Consider the following 22,455-nt stretch of genomic DNA (forward strand, 5'->3'; position numbering starts at 1 on the left):
TGCCTGGGGATCACCCTCGGGTGGGCAGAACCAGCCTCCTCTACGTCGCTCGACCCCGCGCTTCATCCCACTTGAAGGAGGGAATTCCACCATTGCAGGTCGGGCAGACGACTTTCGGACAGTCTAGTTTGGTCTCGTTGCTTTCTCGGTGCCGAAACTGTCGTGGCCAGGCCAGGCCAACCTCTCGATATCCCACCTCGTGCTGCCCCTCCTCCTCGACTGCCTGCAGCCAAGCACCACGCAACCACATCTACCAATTTCTTCGTCTCTGTCTTCAATACACCCTCTCTCTCTCCCTCTCGAGCAGTTGCCATTGTTCAACTTGAGATTGCGAAGAGGGGAACATTGCGAACATATACCTCTTTCCCCTTCATTCTTCTGAGACAAGCTACCACGGATAGCGAGGCGTCTCCTCCGCGACCCACCTCACGTACAACTTCACTACACCCTCACCTCGTACAATTGGCCCCTACCGCGCAGCGCGAGAAAGAGTCCTTCAAGGTCTCGTCTATACTCTCCGGGAACATCATCGCTTGGCTAGATGCAAGCTCACGCAAACGGTAAGCATCCCTGCCTCACCTACACAGTTGTCGACCAACGCATCCCGTTGGGGCTGAGTGAGAACTCTGTGTGCCTGGCAAGTCAGAGACAACGCTGACTTCTCTCTCTCAGTCCTGTACCAAACAAAAGCCGGTTCCCCTTTGGCTAGCTCAATCACAAATTTGGACAATTTCGTGCCCTCAAATTTCATACTATCACCGCCAATCTCAACTGATCATTTAAAACACCCAAACCCTTGATCATCTCAAGCAAAAGATATAGCCAGCCAAAAGCCAGCCTCCTATATTTTGAAAGAAATCTTGAACACTCTCAGGCCTTTCGACAACCCAGGCAAGAGCGCATATATAGCCGCAATGCAGGCTCATTGAACCTCCCAACCGAGATCCCAGAACAAACTCGTCCTCTAACATGGTGGACCTTGCCTTCTATTACGAGCTTGAGGCTATGACGGTGCACTCGCCCGAGCCAGACATGGACACCGACACGAGCAGCAACTACGATGAAGACATCTTCGAGCTGTTTCCCACACTCGACACAGACATACGTCCGATGTACAGCAAACCTGCTGTGCCCACTTGCATGGAGCTTGACACTCCCTCGAACACCAACGCTGACACGATCGCACGGCTCAAGATCGACCCTCTCGCATGCGAGACCATCAATGTCTACGAGGAGCCGGACTTTCTCGGTCCTTGGCCAGACACGCCCATTTTCACCCGCGAAGAGCCACAGGCATGCATTCATGGCCTCGCTTATGCACTTCAGGTCAAAACCGCCATTGCTCTATGGTGCCAGCTGCCAAAAGAGGCTCAACACTACCTCGTTAAAGTCGCTACGGACTACCAGCTGCATGAACACAAAGACACAGCTCTCTCTGCAGCAGAAACTCGCAAGGCCGTCTTCTGGAAGGCGATGGACGACCTCGCCCTTGACAGTGACATTGCACAATCACTCGCCACGCGGTACTCGGTCCATCGCCGTAGGGTCTTGGCCTCAGAATCAATCTACATTCCCAACAGAGACGAGTCTACACTCACTGACTCAACTGACAGTTTCCTCGCAAACATTGTTCGCGAGGCACGAGACTATCTCGTAAAAATCGACCGCAGCTTTCTTCTCCCTGTGATCACACAAAGCGCGTACCATATACAGCGCAACCTGCTTGAGACCTCTTACTTTGGGTTCCCCGAGGTCCAGGATAAGTGGCTGCCCAGCGGCGGCTCAAAGGCAGCCAACCAGGCATTCGCTGCTTTTCGTGTCCGGGCTGGTGGCAAGGGCAAGCCCAATGAGAGACTGCTCTTCCGCTACATTGATCTGCCACGTGGATCTTTCATGTATGGGATGACAGGCATCAAGCACTTGGAGGAGGCTGGAAGATATACCTTCATCTACCCGGAAGCTTATACCCGTCTGTTCGAGAAGAAAGACGGGGACGAGATCCTGCTATGCACAGCGGCCTCTTTGACAGCCACCGCAGAGGACACAGAGCCGGTCATCACGTTGACCGAGGAGGAGAAGCACAGCCAAACGGACGCGGTCGTCAACCCATCTGACACCATCACACAGGCATCGACTCTCGTCAACTCGGTTTTCCACAAATCATGGGCCGCAGGTGGCAAAGCACCTGTAGGACCGCAGCGGTACGAGACAAACTCGAGCCTTGAGCAAGTCGGCAAGATTTTTCATGGCTTCCCCGGCTTCATCCAATTCTACTTACCCAAGGGCTTCTACGTTACTGGCCCTTCGGGCCGGAGTGTCACATTCGACAGACCTTTTGGCAAAGCAGCCTCTTCTGACGCAGGTCCTGTCGCACACGGAGCAGGGGGTTGGTACACCATCATCACCCACGGCCTGCAGCGAGGTGCTTTCAACGCCCAGCATCAGCTCGACTTCCGCGAAGACTTCATTCTGAGAATGAAGTTGTCACAGCCGGCTGCCATCTTTCGTGATCTGCAGCTCATGCCACGTGTCACGGAGCCTGGTGTGCATGAGGTCATCGTTGGCGAGGGGCAAGATGTCGACATGAAGTGTGAGAATGGCCGGTACTATATGGCACGAGGCATGGAGCCACCCGCCATCACCGAGACGGCTCTATCCATAGAGATGCATGGAGCCGAGTACGATGTTCCAGCCAAAGCACCGGTCGAGGCTAAGCCCAGCCATCTCACAGAAGACCGTTTCCAGCAAATGGTTCGCGACATCTCGAGTGCGACCATCGAGGCACTCCGCAAGACAGACATGCCCGGCCTTGAGGCAACAGTCATTGAAACTGCTACGGCCACCACTGTCACAAGATCTGGGGCGACAGATGAAGCTCCATCAGACAAGCTGCCAATGGACGCTGCCGGATCCCTGACAAGCAGTCGCGCAAGCACACCAAAATCATCCATCACCAGGACGGTGTTTGTTCGCCAGGATGGCCGTTCCCTCAAACGCAAGATGATCCTCAGCGAGGCGCAGGAGACGCTCGCGCCGTACCGAGAGTGGCTAGTCTCAGAAGACCAGAGAGAGATCAGACAGGAAGAGCTCGACTTTAGGGCTCATCAAGAGCAGCAGCTCGCCATGGAAGAGGCGAGCCGAGCATCGAAGCCCAAACCCAAGCGTACGCAAGCACCGGCCTCCGACGACGAAGAATGGGTCGAGCCGAAGAAGACCGCTGCGGTCCGGCCAAAGAAGAAGGCCAAAGCCAATGCTCCCACCATCAAGAAGGAGAACACCAAGCCTGCCGTGACCCTGGCACAGAAGAAGAAGACAGAGGCTATCGCCCCCATCAACCGGGCCTCAAAGGCTGGCGCACAGCCGCAGAAGTGTAAGAAGTCACGCGCTGCTTGGGGAAATAAGCCGGTGCAGCAACAAAAGAAAGTGGCTGCTCCTCGATCTACACCAGCCGTCGTGAAAATCAAGTCGGAGAACAACCCGCCAAGCCGCAAGCGTCAACTGTCTGTCGACATTGAAGATGAGAAGCGAGACGCGAAACGCAGCAAGAAGCAGGTGCACATCCAGACCCAGAAAAAGCAGGTGCAAGCTCCCGTCAAACTCGAGATGGAGCAGCCCTTGCTGAACCGCAAGCGACAGCGTCCAAACGAAGCCAACGATGATGACGACGACGGCCGTAGCCGCAAGAAGCAGGCGACTCGCAAACCGTCTATTGCGAGTGAAGGCAGCAAGACCTCCTCTCAACAGAACAAAGTCAAGCAAAACAATCAGCGCAAGCAGAGTGGACAAACCTCCCCTAAGCACGTATCGCACAGCGACTCATCGGAAGATGACTACTCCAGCGGCCATGATTCTGATGCAAGTGTTGCCAGTCGTCGTGCGCAGGACGCAACAACTCAAGGCCAGATGCCTGTGGAAAACGTGCCGGGTATTGTGCCTGCCGGCATCGACCCGGTGACCGGCAAGCAGCTGTTCACGATGCACATTCCCTCGGAGGTTGCAGCTGCCATGGCGCGTCTGCCCTCCGGCGCTCGCATCCACGGACTGCCTCCAGCAGTTCTACCACAGACAAATACATCTCCGGCTCAGCATCCCATGCCGTTCATGCCAGCTCTCGCTCCACAGAATCCGACAGCTAGTTTCACGCCTCAGGCCTTGCAGCCTTGGCAGTACAACCTGATGCACACTTTCGTCATGAACAATCTGGCGGCCAGCATGGGCGCAAACCCAGCAATGGCTCAGGGCGTGGCGGCAAGCATCTTCCAGCACGCCGCGCCCCCGGGCTCGCAGTTGCCGACTCCTACAACACCAGCATTCCCTCCTGAGAGTGTGCCGATGCAATCTGGTTCGGACCAGCCTACTGGTCTCCAGACGCCGCCGCAGTCACAGGGATCGCGGGTGCCAGAGTACATCGAGATTATTGATGAACCTGCTTCGGATGACTGAAGAAGAGCGACAGAGATGAAGGGGAACCAGACTGGGTCCTTTGGAAAACCTCGAACAGGTCCTCACCACAACGCAAGGAGAGATTATCTTCAAGGAGAAACAAACTACGTCCCTGGAGAAAACAACGGGGTCGCGAGAAGACGTGCGAGGAATCAACAAGTCACCCGCCACATACACAGGATACCACGACGGCCCATGATGATGAGTTGACCAACGAATGGGGAGTGGTCCAGCAAGAAAGCCACTCAGTCAATGAGGAGATACTCAGCTTTCAACAGAGCCCGCCAGACCAGAGACAAGCTTAGCATTTTGACAACTGCATTGATAGACGGATGAATTAGGCCATGACAGGCCCCCAAGCATAGAAGTGCTTTGAAGAGAATGATCTCGCAGGAGGCTCTACCAGCAACGCTGAGCGCAATTTCGGCCTCCGGGATGAAGGGATAATGCGACCGTCATGAGAACATGAGATGGACGATTTATGATAGAAGAGCACGATTGTATAGACGGATGTAGTATTCAGGTCAGCGGAGACACTAGCCAGCGAGATCTCCCGCTCCTTATCTAGAGCAGGTCCACTCTTCGCGAAGAAAATAGTCAGTAGCCTCATCCAATTTCTAGATTCAACCTTCCGTTCTCCCAGTGATTCCGTCATCGCGCAATGGGCGTCGTGTAAGTCGTTGGTGCAGGGGTCGCCCAGAAAAGTGGGGCTGCCACAGCTTCCCCCACCACACACACGTAAGTGGAACCTGCGGAGAGCCCTCGCTGCAGGCGGCTACGTACGCAGCCCGGGCTGCTGCCAACCACCATCATCACCAACGCTCATCCACAGCCGACGGCCTATTGACTGCGACCTCGACGCACAACGACGCCGACCAAGCCTCCCAGGCAGCACACATTCTTCAGCACCAGTTCCCCCGCAGCTGAACCGATACGATACCCTAAGCCTTTGCACGATTGGGCGATCGCGCCTCGTCGATTAGCTTGCTTTATCAGGCGCAAGCTTGCGTGGCAGGACAAGCTTCCGGCCGACGAAACCGCCGACCGTCTTCTGCGAATTGTCCAATCCGGCACATCACTTGCTTCAAGCCACCCGCCTGACTCAGCACCCAGGCAGAGCTGAATTGCGCAGTGACGGTCGACAACATCCCGCAGTCGCTCGCTCCTTCACGGCAGCAATCGCAGAAAGGGGGGCCCGGCACCAGGCAGCCCTACGTAGAGCGACAACTTTTGCCAATCACATTCCGTACCATAGACGATACACACTCACGCACACTCGACCGCAACCATGGCACCACGCATCGAGCCCTCCGAGATTGAGACGTACTGGAACATCTTCAGCACGCGCACCAATGGCGGGACGCACCTCACGGGCGAGCAGGCCGCGCCCTTGCTCAAGAACAGCGGCCTGCGGGACGACCAGCTCGAGCGCATCTGGGACGTCGCGGACATTGACAATGACGGCAACCTCGACTTTGAGGAGTTTTGCGTGGGGATGCGGATCATTTTCGACATTGTGAATGGGGTGAGTTTCCCGGCCTCTGGCTTTTGGCCTTCGCGGTTGCCCAGCGCTTCTCGGTGATGCGTGTCAGAATACTGACTCGTGAGTTGTTCCTGGATGTGTAGGAGTATGCAGACGTTCCGACGACGTTACCAGATTGGCTCGTGCCCGAGTCCAAGTCGCACCTGGTGCAGGCGAACCGCGCCGTTACGGGCAAGCAGGTGCAATTCGAGAGAGTCGAGGACGATCTCGACGAGCCGGGGCTTAAGGACGGGTTCGACTGGTACATGAAGCCTGCGGACAAGTCCAAGTACGAGTCCATATACCAGGAGAACAGAGACATGCGCGGAGAGGTATCATGTACGTTAGGTCACAGGCGGAACTAGCCGCTACCCGGAGACTTGAGTCTCGTCTGCTAACGACTTTCCACAGTCACCTCACTCCAGGACCTCTACGAATCTCTCGATGTGCCAGACACGGACATCCGATCAGCATGGAACCTCATCAACCCGCAAGCCGCCTCGACGGTCAACAAGGACGCATGCCTAGCATTTCTGCACATCCTCAACAACCGGCACGATGGGTACCGTATCCCACGCACAGTGCCAGCCTCGTTGCGCTCCTCCTTTGAGCGCAACCAGATCGACTACCAGCTGGACAGCGAGCGCAACAAGTCGACCGCGGCCGCGCGGTGGGCCGCCAAGTCTGACGAGTCGACGTCTACGGGGCGCAAGGCCAAGTTTGGCGACCAGTACCTGACGCGCCTGGGCCGGAGCGGGTTCAAGGCGCAAGGCACAGACTTCAGCACGGCCAAGACGGACGACTGGGAAGAGGTCCGGCTGAAGCGCCAGCTGGCCGAGCTCGACGACAAGATGGCCCGGATCGAGGAGCAGGCCAACATCCGCGCGGGGCGAGGCGCCAACGGGTCGCGCGATAGCAAGCCGGCCCTCGTGAAGCGCGAGCTGGAGCAGCTCCTCGACTACAAGCGCAAGGAGGCGCGCGAGCTCGAGGAAGGGTCCGGCAAGGTCAAGGCCGGCGGCGACCTCAAGTCGGTCCGGGAGGACCTGACGACCGTGCAGGAGCAGATTGACGGGCTCGAGGCGCACCTAAGCTCGCGACTCAAGGTCCTTGATCAGCTCCGGCGCGAGATTGAGGATGAGAAGGCGAATCGGTAAGTTTGGTGCACGTCGTGAAGAAGTGGAAAGAGGTCTATTTGGGAGGAGGTTACGGTGCTACCCGGGTTTGTGATTGGGGGGTTCGTACGGAAGGAAAGAGGAAGGGAAGGAAAGTGTATATAATTTCTGTTGTTCTGGTGTTGGCCTAGGCCCCGGTGGTTGTGAATAGAAGAAGCATGGGACAACTCTGTGACGAGAATTTACTTGGGGATGCCGAAACCTCGATTTTTATCTCACTCTTGACCATGATACGGCTGCTCAATTCCAATTCTATAACAGCTAGCGAGCCTAGCACCCACAAGTGCACAAGAAACATTATCACCAGCCAGGAGGCATCAAAGGATTGCAAGAATGGACAAAAAAAAGAGGTTTCTATAAATGCCTACCAAGCAGGGTATCGTAACAACAACTAGAAGAAGTCTAAAAGAAAGTATTATATGCTGATTGCCGCACGTCCATCCACCACCGCCGTAGAGATGGCCTCGTTCTTGGGGGAGACCTCTCTCGATTAGACATTGTAGCTCCCCACGGCGCCCCTGTCTCATTCGCTCGCTGAAAGAAAAAAAAAACCCATTTTCTCATTCCGCAGATGCAGCATGCATCTAAAAGGAGCTGCCGTTGTGGTAGCCGGGCATCTTCTGGATACCAAGCGTCTTGCCCTTCATCTGGTAGACCATGAAGGAGAAGAGCTTGACCACGCCCATGCGGCCGACACCGCGGTTGCGGCCCACGGACGCGGCGGCAACGTCGAACGGCATGAGCGAGATGGCCGCGGGGGTCTTGCCCTTGAGGACGAGGTCGATGTTCTTGGCGAGGCCGGTGGCCTGCAAGTCGCCGTTGACAAAGGTGGCCTTGGGCTTGGCGACGACGTCGCCGGCGGCCCAGACGTCGGCGGCGCCGGTGACGCGGTAGGTCTCGTCGACCTCGACAAACTTCTTGGCGTTGAGCAGCTTGGCGGGGATGTACTCGGAATTAGGCACCACGCCCATGGCGGAGAGGAACAGGTCGGCAGTGAGCTTCTCGCCGTTCTCGAGGGCGATCTCGGTCTTGCCAGAGTCGGCGAGGGTGGTGGTGTTGGCGACGCGGGCGGACGTCTTGATGACCACGCCGAGCTTCTTGAGCTCGTTGGCGGCGCTGGAGGCCACCGAGTCGCCGCCGAAGATCTGGCTGTCGCCGCTCAGCAGGGTGACCTTCTTCTCCTTGCCGTACTCGAAGGCGATCTCGCCGGCCAGCTCGATGCCGGTGGCGCCGGCGCCGGCGACGACAATCTCCTTGGCCTCGGCGATGCGCTCCTGGACGTTCTTGATCGTGGCGGCGAGCTCCTCGTAGGTGCCGTTGGCCTTCCAGGGGACGTTGCTATCGACGTAGCGGCTGCCCGTGGCGAGCACGAGGTGGTCGTACGAGATGGACTGCTCGGCGTCGCCGACCTTGACGGAGACGGTCTTTGCGTCGGTGTCGAGGCCCTCAGCGGAGCCGACGATGAGCTGGAAGGACTCTGCGGGGTACTGCTCGAAGCCCTTTGCGATGGGGACGGCGTACTGCTCCTCCTTGAGCTGACCGGGGATCACGAGGCGGACCGAGGCCATGTTCCAGTAGAAGTGGGAGTTCTGGAGGGTCATTGTTTAGCATTGCGGTCTCTAGACTTGTCTCTGCGGCTTGATTGGCTGTGGTGTTTTCGAGGTGATGGGAGCGTACCTTTGAGACGAGGATGATCTTGAGGTCCTTGACAGTCTTTGCAGTGGTCTTGAGGAGGCTGTGGGCAACGCGGACGCCGACGTAGGCGCCTCCGAGGATGACAATGGTAGGCATTGTGGCGGGTGGTGGTGGTTGTGCCAGTTGTGTGTGTGTGGGTGTGTGTGTGTAAGTCGACTGGTGGTGGTTGGAGCAGAGCCCGAGTTTGTGACCGAGGTTTGATTGTTGGAACTGAGTGTTGTTGTGAGTGATGAGAGCGAGAAGTATCAGAGACACGGCCGAGGAGAAGCAGCAGGGCCGCCTCTTAATATATGGAGGAGATGGTTAGCCTTCGCGGAGAGTTGCGTGTCGTGGTGCACTCTTCGAAAGTGTCCATCATGGACTCATCCAGTGCCCGTGCCGGCGGGCCCCACCGGCATGTCTCGGTCCCGGGCCTGCCCCGAGCCCCACATGCTCCTGCTGCGGGCAGCACCCTTACTGCAACCAGGCAGGCAGGCAGGCAGGCAGGCCGGCACGACCACATGCAGACCCCGGATTCCCTCGATTTCCAAGCCAGCCCAGTCCGGTCTTTGCAGGCTTCCTCCATCTGTTGGCAAATGCAGCCATACCGGCCGGTGCATGCAATCCCACCGGCAATTGATTCATTCCAGCTTCTGGGCACAACCTAAAAGTCGCCGGGGCTCCAGGACCCCTGCTGCAGAGAGATTGGTCAACGGATGACCAACCAGTGGCGCCCAGCAATTTCTAAGCTACCGCGCGGGGATGACATAAGTCAACAACTCAATTCAGCAACGATGCAGGGGGGGGATGCCAGACGGCTCGCTGCAGCCAATCAGCGGCCGCCTTTTGCCCAAGACACCTGCTTGACTACACAGAGGAGACAAAAGGCGCTGCTGGGGAATCAATAGACTGCAAGCAGGAGCGACAACCAGAGAATGCTTAAGGACGGCGCGCCCTACTGTGCGCAGGTATCGTGTACAAGACAGACTGCTGTTCTTCCAAGCGCCATGGTGGGGCAAGAAGGCCGCTTCGCAGACACCCAGTATCACCTCAACCTGCCAGCTGCGCCGCACCAGACCCAATTTCCATACCCCAGTTACGAGGAGCACACTGCCGCGGGGAGATGGGAGAGATCCTCCTCCGCCCTCAATCACATATTCTGGTCCCTGGACGGGCCCCTCGAGACTGCCATCTCCGTACTCTCAATCCAGGATGACGTTGTTCTGAAGGAGCCCATATACGACCAGGAGAGTGGTGAATGGCACCCTATCGCTCAACTTCCTATCAGCGAGCCCAGGCTATCTTCCATCGCTGTGCAGGTGTTTGAGCTCGACGATTGGGAAGAGCAGTGGCTTGGATATCACGCGGAGCACGAGGACCTGCGCTTACCGGTAGCGCATGGTGACGATAACGACGACGACAACGCGCGAGCTGATAGTACGGAGCTGCTCGAGTGTTGTGGGACGGAGATACCCCGAGACAAGAGTGTCACGGTACAGGTGGCGGCCTTGAATGACGGCCCAGACGGTGGTTTTGCCACGATCCGCGACTATGTGACAGTCGTCCACCCATGGCTGATGGGATTGCGGGGAGAGCTCCTTGAAGTACTGGGCTTCATGATCGACAGTGATGAGCCACTTGCGGCGAGCACAGATCTCACCGTCAACTGCACCTCGCCCAAAAGCCTCTCAATCGCGGAAACCAGGGACATCTGGTTTAGGCAGAGCCAGCTGGGCAGAGGCAACAGGCAGCTCCCATGATTCGGATTCTCCGAGAGCTAGCCAATATTGACGCGAGTTGTTCTTGATATGTAGCAAGCGTTATCGCCGAACAGAGGCCCAGGCATGTTTAGCAGAATTGATCACGGGCTCCATTGCTAGGAGTGGAAATGTGTGTGGAATTGGTTGTTTGAGGACTCGTGTATCGAAGAGGTGACACCTGGTCTCGTTCCTGCAGCACCTGCATGCGGCGCGCCTCAAAAGTCTCCGAGGACGGCCCTCCTCCGGGCTCTCCTCTTCCCAGACGGCGGACCATTCTGAATCGGTGCACTTCGAGTCGGGGCTGTCTGCTGCGGGATGTGGCCGTGGCATATCAATTCAATCCTGCCTACCTACCTTGGCGAACCTTGGGAGCGCAGTCGGCGGTCGGCGCTTGCAACGAACCGACACCGTCAACGTCGACGGGCAATTCTGCGGGGCTGTGCCCATTCTCCGGCCGCAGTCCATAATCCGGGCTCGGGCGTACTGCTGGGAACAATCGGGCCCGAACCACGTGCCGGCGCTGCAGTGCTGCCAACCCTAACCTCCCTTGTGCCTGAAGCGCGACACGTGAAAAAGAAAAAGAAGGGGGCCCTTATCAGATGGCTGCCAGGCACAGCACAGCATGCGAGGCTACCTATATAGTGCAGCATCCCAGTCGCACCTTCTGGCGAGGCTGACTCTAGAGCTGAACACAGACTGCCTTCCTCTGTGGCCGATCGACACATTCATGCCATGTCTCACCCAAGACCGTTTTGCCAGGCCCCTGATCATCACCAACAACATCTTCACTCTCGATGGAGCCAGGACACATTCCCGTCGGGCCCCTGGTGGCTAGATGATTCGTTGCGCAAACCAGCAGCCAGACGTGGTGGACAGCGAGGCGGCGACTTCCTGTCGCAAGGCAAAGCGTCTCCTGCAGCTAGAATACAGCTGGCCATCGTTGAAATGTGCCAGGACTGCCAGTGACAAGTAATACAGGGGACTTGACGGTCTTGTTCTTAGCTGCTCCTGGCCCGGGTCAGCAAAGACTCCGAAGGAGACAGCGCGTAGCCCCCTCCTTAGTAAGCCTGGAACCGCCGCCATTCTGGGAGTCCTCCTGACCCTGAGCCTGGACCCAGCCCGGAGCTCCTGCTACAGAGAAGCTCAACATATGACGCCAGTAAGTAGGCCAACCCCGCCATCTGGGCCCCCTTGGTGTGCCACTTAAAATGTCCCAACAACAAATGCAGCACAAGCTAAGCTCTCGCCCAAGTGACGATGCGGGTCTCCCCCACGACTGCGGCTCTCGCGAGCGTCGTCGCTTGGTGGCACAGTCCCCCCGATCACCTGGGCGGCTGCTGTTGCAGTTGCTGCTGCTAATAATAAAGGAATCATGACACCGCCTGCCATGAGACAAGCCGTCGCTTAGTAACATGACATGACACCCAAGCAGACAGAAGCAGGGACGATTGACATATCCCAAGCTCCGGCACGGATCACCAAACCATCAGCCAAGCATGCCCACGACAACGCACAAAGCACATGCTACCGAATTCCCTGCTCTGTGTGCCCTGAGATTACCCCATATCGGGAAGGAAAGGAAACCCCTCTCCACCCATCCATCCGTCCCTGCCTCCTCCCAAGGGGTAGCGGAGTTGGGCCTGACCTCGGTGCATGTGGTCGGTCAGTTCAAGTCACCCACTCGGTGCTAGAGTAGAAAAGACTACGACCTGCCACTTGCCCCCCAGCCTATCCCCTCCCTCCTTGTCTTCTCGCAACAACAACAACAACAACAACAACAACAACAACAACAACAACAACAACATCCTCCCGCCTTTCCCTCCACCGCCACCTTTAGCATCCCATACCCTCCGCCACAATGTCTCTCAGCCCCGAGTTCCAGAAGGCCGTCGTCGACTCCAAGAAGTTGACCTCCAAGCCTGAGAGCTTCGACCTCCTCGAGCTCTACGGTGAGCCTCAAACCCCCCCCCCCCCCAAGCCGTGTCCTTGAACTGGGACGGCGCGCCATGAACAAGACTTGCGTCATGCAGACCTCTCGACTGACACCTTTTCGTCTTTTTCGCCTGCAGCTCTCTACAAGATCGCCAATGGCGAGGACTTCAGCGCCGCTCCCAAGCCCGGCATGTTCGACCTCAAGGTAAGCCAATGAAGCTCTAAGCTCTACAACGAACGACTGTCCCCCGCACTTCAGCGCCGTCTCGCGCGCGCAAGGAACGACACGCACGTCGCCCCCACCTTTGGCCGCGTTGCGAGATGCGCAGGGCAGCACCAGGAGCATGAGCACAGCTCTCTCATAATCACAAAAAAAAGAAGGAAAACGCCTCGTCCGCTAACGCTCATCGTTCCTCGCAATTTAGAACAAGGCCAAGTACTCCGCCTGGGAGAAGAAGGTCCAGAGCGGCATCTCCGCCGAGGATGCGCAGAAGGCGTACGTCGAGAAGGTCGAGGCCCTGAAGGCGTCGTGCGGCTTCGACGCCAGCAAGGAGCCCGAGGCTGTCGGCGCGTAAATGCTGCCCAGCCAGAATGTCTCTCCGTCACCACACAATTGTTACCACTGCGAAACGCGCCTACCACAACAAAGTTCACGCCTCGCTCGAGATCAACGAGTGGAAGACCCGAAGAATACGACGCAGCATTCCCATTGTCCATGTCGACGAGCCTTGGGATGCTGGTCACGTAAATGATACACAGAACATGAATACCCCGAATGCACAATACACTGCTTCATGACCAAACGCTGCGCGTTGCTATGATGTGAGACTCCAACCGCAAGAGTGACCAACAGCCTGCTCTTGTTACGCTCTCGAATCACCGGGGCCTTGTGCGGCTCGGGGTCCCGAGTACGACTTTGATGCCACTCTGTGCGCTTATAGGTTCCCCGAATCTGATCCCTCACCCATGTCATTTAGTCCAAGTAAGCCCTCTCCAGTCGGGCTCGGAATAGCTTGCAGTTGCTACCCACGGGAGTTCGGTTGCGGCGTACCGGCGCAAGGGAAGATTGTACGGTATGCGGAGCCCTACCAGCGTTGCACTGGGGATCTCACCAAGTGCTTCTTCGGAGGGGCTGTCAGCCTTGAATGTTCCCACCATCATGGTCTCGGGTTCTCCGGTCAGCAACTCGGGCCAGACCATGACGCCAATTTCCCACGACGCAATCTTGATGTCTCCAGCTGCATTGGCCGCCTCCCCCCAAGCTTGCTTGGATATGTTTGCCGAAGTGAGAAGCGCCCAGTCCATTGTGTTGCTGTTTTCGTGGTACCTGATATATGTCTTTACATGTGGAGCCGCTCGCTGTCGACCTGCCTCGTGGTGGTTGCCGGGCAAGACTGCAGTATGGTTCTGGTCAGTGAATCGTCCATTGCTTCAGGCGAGTCGTCCACCCAAAAGACTGACCTTGGCCCTTGTCGGCATCGTTGGCCCAGTGGCAGAGCATTGGTCGCATGTACTGCAGCTGTTTGGCCTGCTGGGCAGACTGAATCTTCATGTGGATCGAGCCTCCTGATGCGTACCCGTCGAGCGACCGCCTGATCTCATCAGGCGTCGGGAAGACGATACGGAATGCAGGCTTCTCTGAAGTCTTTGTCGGCGAGGTCAAGGAATGCAGCAGGGTCTTTTGCAGCCACGTATCGCTCGGCCCGAGAGTGGCCACGGATGAGATCTGCACAACGACTTCTGATTTGCGCCCGGCCTGGATGGGAACCGATCTCAACGTCTTCCTCGCTGCCGCCCAGCCCCAGCAGGTCTCCCCATCGTCGGGTTCGATCTCGTGTACTCCCGGCACACTGGCGATGAGCGCTCCGCGGACTGCCGCGAAGTCGTACTTGTTAAGCTCCTCCACAAGCGAGGTACATACACTACGTCTTGAGTTGTAAGCTCTGAGGTAACTGAGCAAATCATGTTTGAACCTCTCGCCACTTCCGACGACGAGGGATGACACGCCGCCCGTTGCCGAGGTCTGTCCTGACGGACGATTGACTAAGGGGAGGAGTGGCGACTGCCAGACTGCGTTCGTCATGTTGGTCCAGTCCTTGGCTATCATGTTTGCGGTGTGAATGATGACCTGGGCTGTGTCGTCGTGCCGAAAGAGTATCATCATCTTGGAATGGTGGGTGCCGAACATTGCTGGCATGTAAGCCGCGTGTAGCTTGACGTTGCCGTAACGTGATGCTTGAGCCTACATAAGGCGAGTTCAGTGTCATCCATGCCTTGAAAAGACGAGTCTTGCGTCACGGATATTGCTTGGTGCCACACGTACCTCCAGCGCGACCCTGTTCGCATCGTCCCGCTTCCAAAAGCCATGGACAACGTGCACCTTGACCAGACCCCGCGTGTCCTCATCGAAATGAGACATGGTAAAGTCGACATCATGGAGATAGTTGAACTGCCAGCACTCCGAGATGAGCGGGTCGCCAAGCAGGTCCGAGAGAGAGATTGTGTCCACGTTCATGTCCGGGCCCAGGTCGCGGATCTTGGTGAGCCGGAACGGCGATTGCAGTACCCGTCGAGCTCGCGTGGCTTCTCCTTCTATCTTTCTAGCTTTTGATGGTGGCGGACTGATTGGACGACGGAGAGATCTGGGCGTTCTACTGTCGCTGTGCAAAGCTGTGGTAGAGACGGCGTCCGCGTCCTCGGGCTCGTCGACGCGCTGCCGCTTGGTGCGGCGTTCTGCTGCCATGCTGGGGGGCTGCAGCGCGGCCGGGGTCTCAATTGTGCAATAGCAGTGACTATGGCATGAATCGAGGTGTGGCCTTGGGGTGATACAAGAACTTCGAGATTGATGCTAATCAGAAGTCAAAGGGCGATCACGGCCAGGGTTGCGGGTGTAGTGTGAGTCTGCGCCATTGCGCTCGTCGCCCTTGCAAGTGAATGGCTTGGCCGACTGGCTGGAGCACGTGAGGTCGGCTTGCCTGGAAAATCGCAGTGAGGGTTCCCAAGGGTTGTCTGAATACGAGCAACACCTTCCGCGGTCACATAGCGAGACGAGCAAGTAGTGGAGGTGCTGCTGCCTGCTCAGCACCAGGCCATCATCGCACCAGCAAGCAGGACTGGCTGGCCTTGTGGGCTGCGTTCACAATGACGAGGTATCCAGCACGCGCGCATTAGAGCAGATGAGTCAAGAACAAGTGTTCCCGTGGGGCACGAATTGCACATGTTGAGGTATCGCAGACCTCTGAAGCTCCATGCCTTGTGAGCATGCCCTCTTTCCATGTGTACAGAGAGCACCGGCATCCACATGCCACAGGGAGGATGTTGAGCAGCGACAGAAACGGCACAACATGGCATATTCCTTGTCACCAGCTTCCGGCATCCGAGATATTGACCAGAGCATGTCATCACCGCAGTGCAGGTGGCTCGTGGACCGTGGTGCACTCAACTTGGGACCATACACAGCACTGGCCGATGCTCGAGCAGATCGCATGAAACTTGGAAATGCCATGGCGATGCCCCCTACACCTGCACCAAGCTTTCTCAATCCCGTGCCTGTAATTGGAGCTCCCAGGAGTGCCATAGATAGAGGCGGGTCAGGGGCAAGCAGCTGGCCCATGTACATGGCCCCCCCAGTGTGGGTGGGCTGGCAGAACATCTGTTAGCTAGGGCTGGGCGGCACAAGACCAGGTACCAGGCATGCCTCGATCGACCTCGCCAAAGTACTTGGCGCGCTTCCCTCCAGCCCTGGAGACGTCGCCTCGCGCTGGGCGATTGGCCTGCTCCAGGCTGGTGGAGCCGGCTGCTGCACGCTTCACACGCAGTGCCAGAAATGCCCCCCCCCCCTAATTGCGACGGCCACACAGGGCGGCGTCTCCAGCTGCATCCTCACAGCCAGCCAGCCAGCCAGCCAAAGATTGCGTGTGCCCACGCCAGCGCCAGGGGTCGCTGATCTTGCTGGCCTTTACCTGTACACCTTGCGCTAAGCAGACTGACTGACTGACTGACCGACCGGTGCTGCAACCTATTACCACTCCCTCCCTCGACGTCAACGGCCTCCTTCTCCGCCTCACTGCCCACCACGCCGGCTGCTAGACAGCGACCTTCCACAAGTGCGACGTCCCTGGTCGGGCTTCCCGCTGAGCCTCATCTTCGAACCCTCGCTCCTGGCTCGCCATCTCCGCCGTTCTCACCAACGACACCACCACCAACACTACGCACGTCTGCCTCACACGCGCGCCGCTCCATCCTTTGGCACCCACGCCACGTCGCCGTTCCTTCGATTGTCCATCGGACCAGACCGCCGCCGGAACCACGTCTGCCTCGATGCATCGCGATTGGTGACACAGCATCTTGACTTCGCCACTGCCCAATATTGTCCCAGGAACCATCACCGCGGAATACCTCGAATCTTGCATCGTCGCACTCAGCCACAGCCACTTCAGCCCGCCCCATGTTATCGAGGACAACATCATAACCTCCGACCTCAAAGGCATCCCGTATCGTAGGGAGACTCTAGAATTCCTCGCCGTTTCCGACAGTATCCGCCTGCCGTGACAATGAGGCTCGCCTCGCTAGCCCTCGTACTGGGGGCCTCCGCCCTCGGAGCTGCGCAGGCCATTGGTGCCGAAAACACCGAGGACCCAGAGCACGAGAACACCTACTTCAACGACCAGAAGGTCCCTCCTCTACTGGAGCTCAACAGCGACAACTACGAGAAGGAGTTTGGCCTTTCCAAGAACCTCGTTGTCAAGTTCTACAGGTATGTGGGCCTTGACGCCTCGCGGCAGAACAGTGGTCCTGTGATACGAAACTCATAGGACCTGTATCTTGAGAAACGCTGGCTGACATCCTTACCCCTCTAGCCCGTGGTGTCCTCACTGCATAGATTTCGCCCCGACATATCAGACACTATACGAGTTCTACTACACACAATCAGTAGAAGACCCCAAGACGGGCAAGACCGTTCCGTTCGAAGAATATTACGACCTGCGCTTCGCCTACTTGAACTGCATCGCTTTTGCTGATACTTGCACCAAGCTCAGCATCAGCACCTACCCGCAGGTTGTTTTCTACACGGATGGAAAGGCCGTGGACGCCATCAAGGGCAACAAGAACATGACACTCGAGTCTGGACTGATTGAGAAGAACATCAAAGATCAGAAGCCGGCCACCCGCCCGACAGAGCTTGAGCTGCCTGAACCCGGAGACTTGGCCTCGCCTGCCCATATCGCCAAGAATGGCAAACCCAAGAAGTCGGGCACCTCCAGCAAGACCACAACAGGTGAAGAGACTGTTGTGTTAGAGAAGGAGGATGTAAAGGAAAAGGAGCCCGCCAAGGCCAAGGAAGCCACCCCGACAAAGCCCAAGGTCGACCCTTGGGCTGCCGCCAATGTCAAGCCCGCGAAGGCCACCTCGACGCCGAACCCTCAAGGCATCTCGGTTTCTCTTACGGCCGAAAGCTTCCAGCAACTCGTGACCATGACTCAGGAGCCTTGGTTCATCAAGTTCTACGCTCCATGGTGCCACCACTGCCAGGCCATGGCCTCTAATTGGCAACAGCTTGCCAAGGAGATGAAGGGTAAGCTCAACATTGGCGAGGTCAACTGCGACGCGGAGTCGAGACTCTGCAAAGACGTCCGCCTTCATGGCTACCCCACCATCCTCTTCTTCCGTGGGGGTGAGCGCGTCGAGTACAATGGGCTCCGTGGACTTGGCGACTTCCTCCAGTATGCCGACAAGGCTCTCGACATCTGCAGCGGCATTCAGGACGTTGACCAAGCGTCGTTCGAGGAGCTCGAGAAGACGGAGGACGTCATTTTTGTCTATTTCTACGATCATGCGACCACCAGCGAGGATTTCCTGGCCCTCGAGAGGCTCCCTCTTAGCCTCATCGGGCATGCCAAGCTTGTCAAGACGCGGGATGTTCATCTGTATGAGCGTTTCAAGATCACGACGTGGCCGAGACTTCTGGTGGCCAGGGAAGGCCGCCCTACCTACTACAACCCTCTGACACCCAACGAGATGCGGAACACCCGGCAGGTCCTGACATGGATGAAATCCGTCTGGCTACCAATCGTGCCTGAACTTACCGCCTCGAATGCTCGTGAGATTATGGACGGCAAGATCGTCGTTCTGGGCATTCTCAACCGCGAGGACGACGAGGCCTTCTTGAGCGCTAAGCGCGAGATGAAGAGCGCCGCCAACGAGTGGATGGACAAGCAAATCCAGCTGTTCCAGATGGAGAGACAGGATCTCCGTGACGCCAAGCAGCTCCGAATCGAGGAGGCTGAAGACCGCAACGATCAGCGCGCTCTGCGCAACGCCAAGAGCATCCGCATCGACATGAACAGGTCAGACCGTAAGGAGGTCGCCTTTGCATGGGTCGACGGTACTTTCTGGCAACGCTGGATCCGCACAACGTACGGCATTGATGCCAAGGACGGCGAGCGCGTTATCATCAACGACGAAGATGTAAGTGGCCAAGAACAATACTGTGTGAGGTGTGCAGCACCGTGACTAATGACTATATCAGAACCGTCGCTACTGGGACCAAACCATCACCGGCAACTACATCATCCCTTCTCGAACTTCTATCCTTGAGACCATCTCAAAGGTCACCGCCTCACCCCCCATGCTCAAGCCCAAGCTCACGATCTCAGCTTTTGAGAAGGTATTTTTCGACATTCGCATGGCTTTCACTGAGCACCCCATCATCTCCTATGGCGGTGTGGTTATTGCTGTGCTGTTTGGCCTGCGATACTTCCGTGGACGTCTGCGGGGTGGCCGTGGCAACTTCCGGATATCGGAGAACCTTCCCGTCAAGGAGATTCGCGAGGGTCTTCTCGGCAACACGGCGAACGGCAAGACGGACTGAACAAGTCCGCCTATTTTGAGAATGTGGACGACAAGAATCAGCATGATAGTACGTGGAACAGGGAGCCTAAATAATAACTTACTACAAAGTGGATATTGATGGAAAAGAAGGATAGAGTGGTGTCTGCAATGGGGAGATGTTCTGCATGCCTATGGCAAAAAGGGCCTAGGTCATGCGCTCGGAGAAGGTTTTCTGTATAAAGGAAAAACATCATCTTTTGTGTTTGCAAGAATTACACATATATTTGACCCTATCTGACTCGTGTATGAGTGATTGGTTAATGTGAGAGGGACTTTCCTTATTCTGAGTGCCGCCTAAAGAACTGGATATGATCGCCTTGCACTGATTCTTCTAACGGAAAGGAACGTCCTTGTTTCTCGCGCTCACTCCCGCCGACAGCGAGGGTGAGTGAGACGTGCTAGACTCGCGGCCCCCTTCTCGCCTATGCGGTGGTGCTGCCGGACATACTTATAGCTTCTGGGCCATCCGGGGCTTGTGGCCCGTCTAGTCTGTTTCGCTCTTGATTTGCTATGCTTTCATAACTCTGCGATCTGATGCGGTCCGAGCATCTTCCGGTCCAGGCTTAGTCCGACTGTCTTCCCTTTTGGGAACGTATACGAGAGCGAAGGGACGAGATGAAGCAAGACGGTGGATGGGCATATTCACGCAGGAGGGACGACAGGTGTGATGGACTGCACGGCTTGAAATGTGGCGTTTGACTCTGGCTCGTTTGCCTCCGGTGGTCTTTTTTTTTTTCTCTTCTTTTTTGCCCCTCGTCTATACACTGCATGTTGAGAGATAGTCTGGGTCACAGGAGGGCTGGGCTGGTGCATATTTCATTGATCTATTGTCTCCTTGAAGATTGCCTTGCCGGGGCACGTGAACTCCTTTGATGGAAAGATATATGCCAAGGGCTACTATCTGTTACACGGAACGCTTGACAAAACGGGGTGCGGGTGCGGCTTCTGGGAGATTAAAAGAAGCCACTGGCCACGTGGTTCGAGCAACAGGGCACACGTGGTCAACGGTTTTTTCTTTTTTGCGAAGTGTGCTCTTCGCCCTTCTCCGAGAGGATAAATGGTCCCGTCTTACGCAAGTCACCCCTCTGCTCGATGACGATCATGACCTTGCGCCCGTGTCGGAAAGGGTTAAGCTCAATTCGATCTCGAAGCGGGCCTGGGGGCCTGACTCGAGATGATCAAGATCTTCTTCCGAGCTGGGACATGGTCCCGTCCGGCGACTTGATACACCTTGGTATCATGTTGCGAACGCTGTTAGAGTACACGTACCTCATGAGTCGGGAGATCGCGCTGTCTTCTTGAGGAGGAACTTGACGGCCTGGTATCGTGCGCGAAACTCCTAAATCTACAGGACCAGCCTCGGCTTTAGAAACAACAACCAAGCAGCGCCGCTTACGCTCGCAACAGTCATCTCGGTGCATATCCTTCCCTTCTGCTGAATAAAGAGGATCTGTTCTGGCTAGGCCCTAGTTCTAGGAGTCCCGGCCAGTCAGACATTTCGGAAGCCGGAGGTAGGTTCTTGAACCGGATGTGATGGGTCCTTTCCATTCCGCTTGCCGTGCCACGCAGAGTCAGGCAAGCGTTATCAATTGATCGGTCTGAGTGGCTGACATATAGGACGTATATAAAGGTTCGATCGCCAACGGGGTTATGGTAGGGCACGCTTGCCACGTGCGTCTCGAAACGGTGGTCTAGTTTGGGGTAAGATTGCGCTTGAGTCCTTCGGGCATGTGGTCCCAGGAGACGCAACACGGGCTAAGTAATCTTTTGTTGGAAAAGACGTACTCGGATAGACTATTCCTGCCGTACTCTTGCAAAGGCGGAGGCGAGATGTCCTGTACCGCGTAGCGAAATATGTATCAGGGCGAGCATTCCTCAGCCTCGAGTCAGGCACGGCCGCCGTAGCCCTGAAGCCATCATGACCTCCACTTGGCGAGGCATTAGAGTTTCTCCCTTGATTCCCTCTATATTGCACTGCTCGACCGGACGAGGCGGTGCAATCTCGACTTCACAGCGGCATGGAACTCTCAGACAGTTGCGGCAGGCTCAGAGGTGGCGAAGCAAGTCTCCCTTCCAGGATTGTTGTAGGCCATGATCTAACTTTGGCGGCCAATCGTGATTGTGGCGATGTTTTGAAGGGACCTGAAGCCAACAGAGTTCACTTTCGATCGCGGAGGCTTGTGTCATCCTGAACACAGCCACGAGCCTTCAGTCCTCAGCCCTATGCCACGCGATGCTGTATTTTCCGACATCTCTCCATCATGTAGGAGCAGCTGAGCTCAGCCATAGTTCAGCTTCTCCGAATTCCGTGCTCATGTTGCGGGAACTGTGAGTACGAAGATTCAAGACCGCCAATGGATGCACAGTTAAGCTTCGGCCAGATGGACAGCGGAGCAAGGTGAGACATGTCAGTGGCGCCAGGTCTACCCACCCACTCACCCATCCTGACAAGGATACCAAGTGCCCTTTTGGTTCATACACTGGAACTTAACTGCGGCTGTTGGCTGGGACGATTGCCTTCCAAGTTAGACCCTTGATGCGGAAGCTACCTGAGCTCTGTGCCCCTCAGCTCTTTGCAGTCACCTCAATGACAGTTGCTACGGATGAGAAGGATGCTGGAGTGGGATTGAGAAGCCGCTCGAAACCCTTTGGCTGTGGCTGGCCTGCTACTTAATGGTTACTCAGTCACAATGCTACAAGCAGGCAAGGCAGAAAGCGTATAGCCGTCCGTTCTACGCTTGTCACCGCGTATCGATTTCCTTGAGTTTCATTCTGTGGTGAGTCCGACGGAGACACAGGTAGGAAGACAGCAGCGTCTACGCGCGAAGGCACTGACTGGGTTGTGAGCAGCTGAGATATGAACTTTGACCCAAGTCTAGAGATCACAGCTGAACCCTTCTTGATGTGGTGGTAGCCGAGACCCATCACAAGAAAGGAAGAAGAAAGCCAAGACACCGCATACGGCACTGCACATGCTAGTTAATGCAAGGCTAAGAGGCTGGAGGGCTGAAATCTCGTGCGAGAGCTGTGATAGGCTGTACGCATCGATGGTCAAGCAAGC

The 22,455-nt window shown here is 56.6% G+C and overlaps 8 protein-coding genes across 8 annotated transcripts; 5 read left to right on the top strand and 3 right to left on the bottom strand.

Moving 5' to 3' along the window:
- Positions 1-969: 969 nt before the first annotated feature.
- Positions 970-4,443, top strand: B0I36DRAFT_362985 (uncharacterized protein; the record flags this gene model as incomplete). Its single annotated transcript, XM_046158738.1, has 1 exon — positions 970-4,443. The coding sequence occupies one exon, from the start codon at positions 970-972 to the stop codon at positions 4,441-4,443; it is 3,474 nt and encodes a 1,157-aa protein (XP_046012951.1).
- Positions 4,444-5,731: 1,288 nt separating this feature from the next.
- On the top strand, positions 5,732-7,119 carry B0I36DRAFT_242682 (actin cytoskeleton-regulatory complex protein END3; the record flags this gene model as incomplete). The annotated part of the gene is made up of 3 exons (XM_046149926.1): positions 5,732-5,968; positions 6,070-6,304; positions 6,377-7,119. The coding sequence occupies 3 exons, from the start codon at positions 5,732-5,734 to the stop codon at positions 7,117-7,119; spliced, it is 1,215 nt and encodes a 404-aa protein (XP_046012952.1).
- A 345-nt stretch (positions 7,120-7,464) lies between these two features.
- Positions 7,465-9,141, bottom strand: B0I36DRAFT_431408 (uncharacterized protein). Its single transcript, XM_046162582.1, has 2 exons — positions 8,815-9,141; positions 7,465-8,726 (listed from the first exon to the last, which is right to left on the bottom strand). Exons 1-2 carry the CDS (start codon positions 8,926-8,928, stop codon positions 7,722-7,724), a joined length of 1,119 nt encoding a protein of 372 aa, XP_046012953.1. The 5' UTR covers positions 8,929-9,141; the 3' UTR covers positions 7,465-7,721.
- Positions 9,142-9,896: 755 nt separating this feature from the next.
- B0I36DRAFT_229503 (uncharacterized protein) lies at positions 9,897-10,415 on the top strand (the record flags this gene model as incomplete). The annotated part of the gene is made up of 1 exon (XM_046149122.1): positions 9,897-10,415. A coding segment is annotated over one exon (519 nt), but the record flags the coding sequence as incomplete, so codon positions are not given.
- Positions 10,416-11,497: 1,082 nt separating this feature from the next.
- On the bottom strand, positions 11,498-12,129 carry B0I36DRAFT_120884 (uncharacterized protein). Its single transcript, XM_046148033.1, has one exon. The coding sequence runs from the start codon at positions 11,983-11,985 to the stop codon at positions 11,590-11,592; it is 396 nt and encodes a 131-aa protein (XP_046012955.1). The 5' UTR covers positions 11,986-12,129; the 3' UTR covers positions 11,498-11,589.
- A 219-nt stretch (positions 12,130-12,348) lies between these two features.
- On the top strand, positions 12,349-13,496 carry B0I36DRAFT_120851 (acyl-CoA-binding protein). The gene is made up of 3 exons (XM_046148032.1): positions 12,349-12,520; positions 12,641-12,708; positions 12,929-13,496. Exons 1-3 carry the CDS (start codon positions 12,430-12,432, stop codon positions 13,076-13,078), a joined length of 309 nt encoding a protein of 102 aa, XP_046012956.1. The 5' UTR covers positions 12,349-12,429; the 3' UTR covers positions 13,079-13,496.
- Positions 13,308-15,900, bottom strand: B0I36DRAFT_422463 (tyrosyl-DNA phosphodiesterase I; the record flags this gene model as incomplete). The annotated part of the gene is made up of 4 exons (XM_046162206.1): positions 13,308-13,897; positions 13,965-14,745; positions 14,827-15,154; positions 15,740-15,900. The coding sequence occupies 4 exons, from the start codon at positions 15,898-15,900 to the stop codon at positions 13,473-13,475; spliced, it is 1,695 nt and encodes a 564-aa protein (XP_046012957.1). The 3' UTR covers positions 13,308-13,472.
- Positions 15,901-16,776: 876 nt separating this feature from the next.
- On the top strand, positions 16,777-19,393 carry B0I36DRAFT_120940 (thioredoxin). The gene is made up of 3 exons (XM_046148034.1): positions 16,777-17,259; positions 17,363-18,971; positions 19,033-19,393. Exons 1-3 carry the CDS (start codon positions 17,057-17,059, stop codon positions 19,372-19,374), a joined length of 2,154 nt encoding a protein of 717 aa, XP_046012958.1. The 5' UTR covers positions 16,777-17,056; the 3' UTR covers positions 19,375-19,393.
- Positions 19,394-22,455: the final 3,062 nt, after the last annotated feature.

Source organism: Microdochium trichocladiopsis (assembly GCF_020744255.1).
Source record: "Microdochium trichocladiopsis strain MPI-CAGE-CH-0230 chromosome Unknown B0I36scaffold_5, whole genome shotgun sequence".
NCBI classification, from domain to species: Eukaryota; Fungi; Ascomycota; class Sordariomycetes; order Xylariales; family Microdochiaceae; genus Microdochium; species Microdochium trichocladiopsis.

What these genes read in the sequence shown, in the direction of transcription:
- B0I36DRAFT_431408 (XM_046162582.1), bottom strand. Translation starts at nt 8,928, where the DNA reads ATGCCTACCATTGTCATCCTCGGAGGCGCCTACGTCGGCGTCCGCGTT. An exon ending in AGATCATCCTCGTCTCAAAG is followed by an intron (nt 8,727 to 8,814) that starts GTACGCTCCCAT and finishes ATGACCCTCCAG; the next exon opens with AACTCCCACTTCTACTGGAA.
- B0I36DRAFT_120940 (XM_046148034.1), top strand. Translation starts at nt 17,057, where the DNA reads ATGAGGCTCGCCTCGCTAGCCCTCGTACTGGGGGCCTCCGCCCTCGGA. An exon ending in CTCGTTGTCAAGTTCTACAG is followed by an intron (nt 17,260 to 17,362) that starts GTATGTGGGCCT and finishes TTACCCCTCTAG; the next exon opens with CCCGTGGTGTCCTCACTGCA. An exon ending in TTATCATCAACGACGAAGAT is followed by an intron (nt 18,972 to 19,032) that starts GTAAGTGGCCAA and finishes TGACTATATCAG; the next exon opens with AACCGTCGCTACTGGGACCA.
- B0I36DRAFT_120851 (XM_046148032.1), top strand. Translation starts at nt 12,430, where the DNA reads ATGTCTCTCAGCCCCGAGTTCCAGAAGGCCGTCGTCGACTCCAAGAAG. An exon ending in CGACCTCCTCGAGCTCTACG is followed by an intron (nt 12,521 to 12,640) that starts GTGAGCCTCAAA and finishes TTTCGCCTGCAG; the next exon opens with CTCTCTACAAGATCGCCAAT. An exon ending in CCGGCATGTTCGACCTCAAG is followed by an intron (nt 12,709 to 12,928) that starts GTAAGCCAATGA and finishes CTCGCAATTTAG; the next exon opens with AACAAGGCCAAGTACTCCGC.
- B0I36DRAFT_120884 (XM_046148033.1), bottom strand. Translation starts at nt 11,985, where the DNA reads ATGTTACTAAGCGACGGCTTGTCTCATGGCAGGCGGTGTCATGATTCC.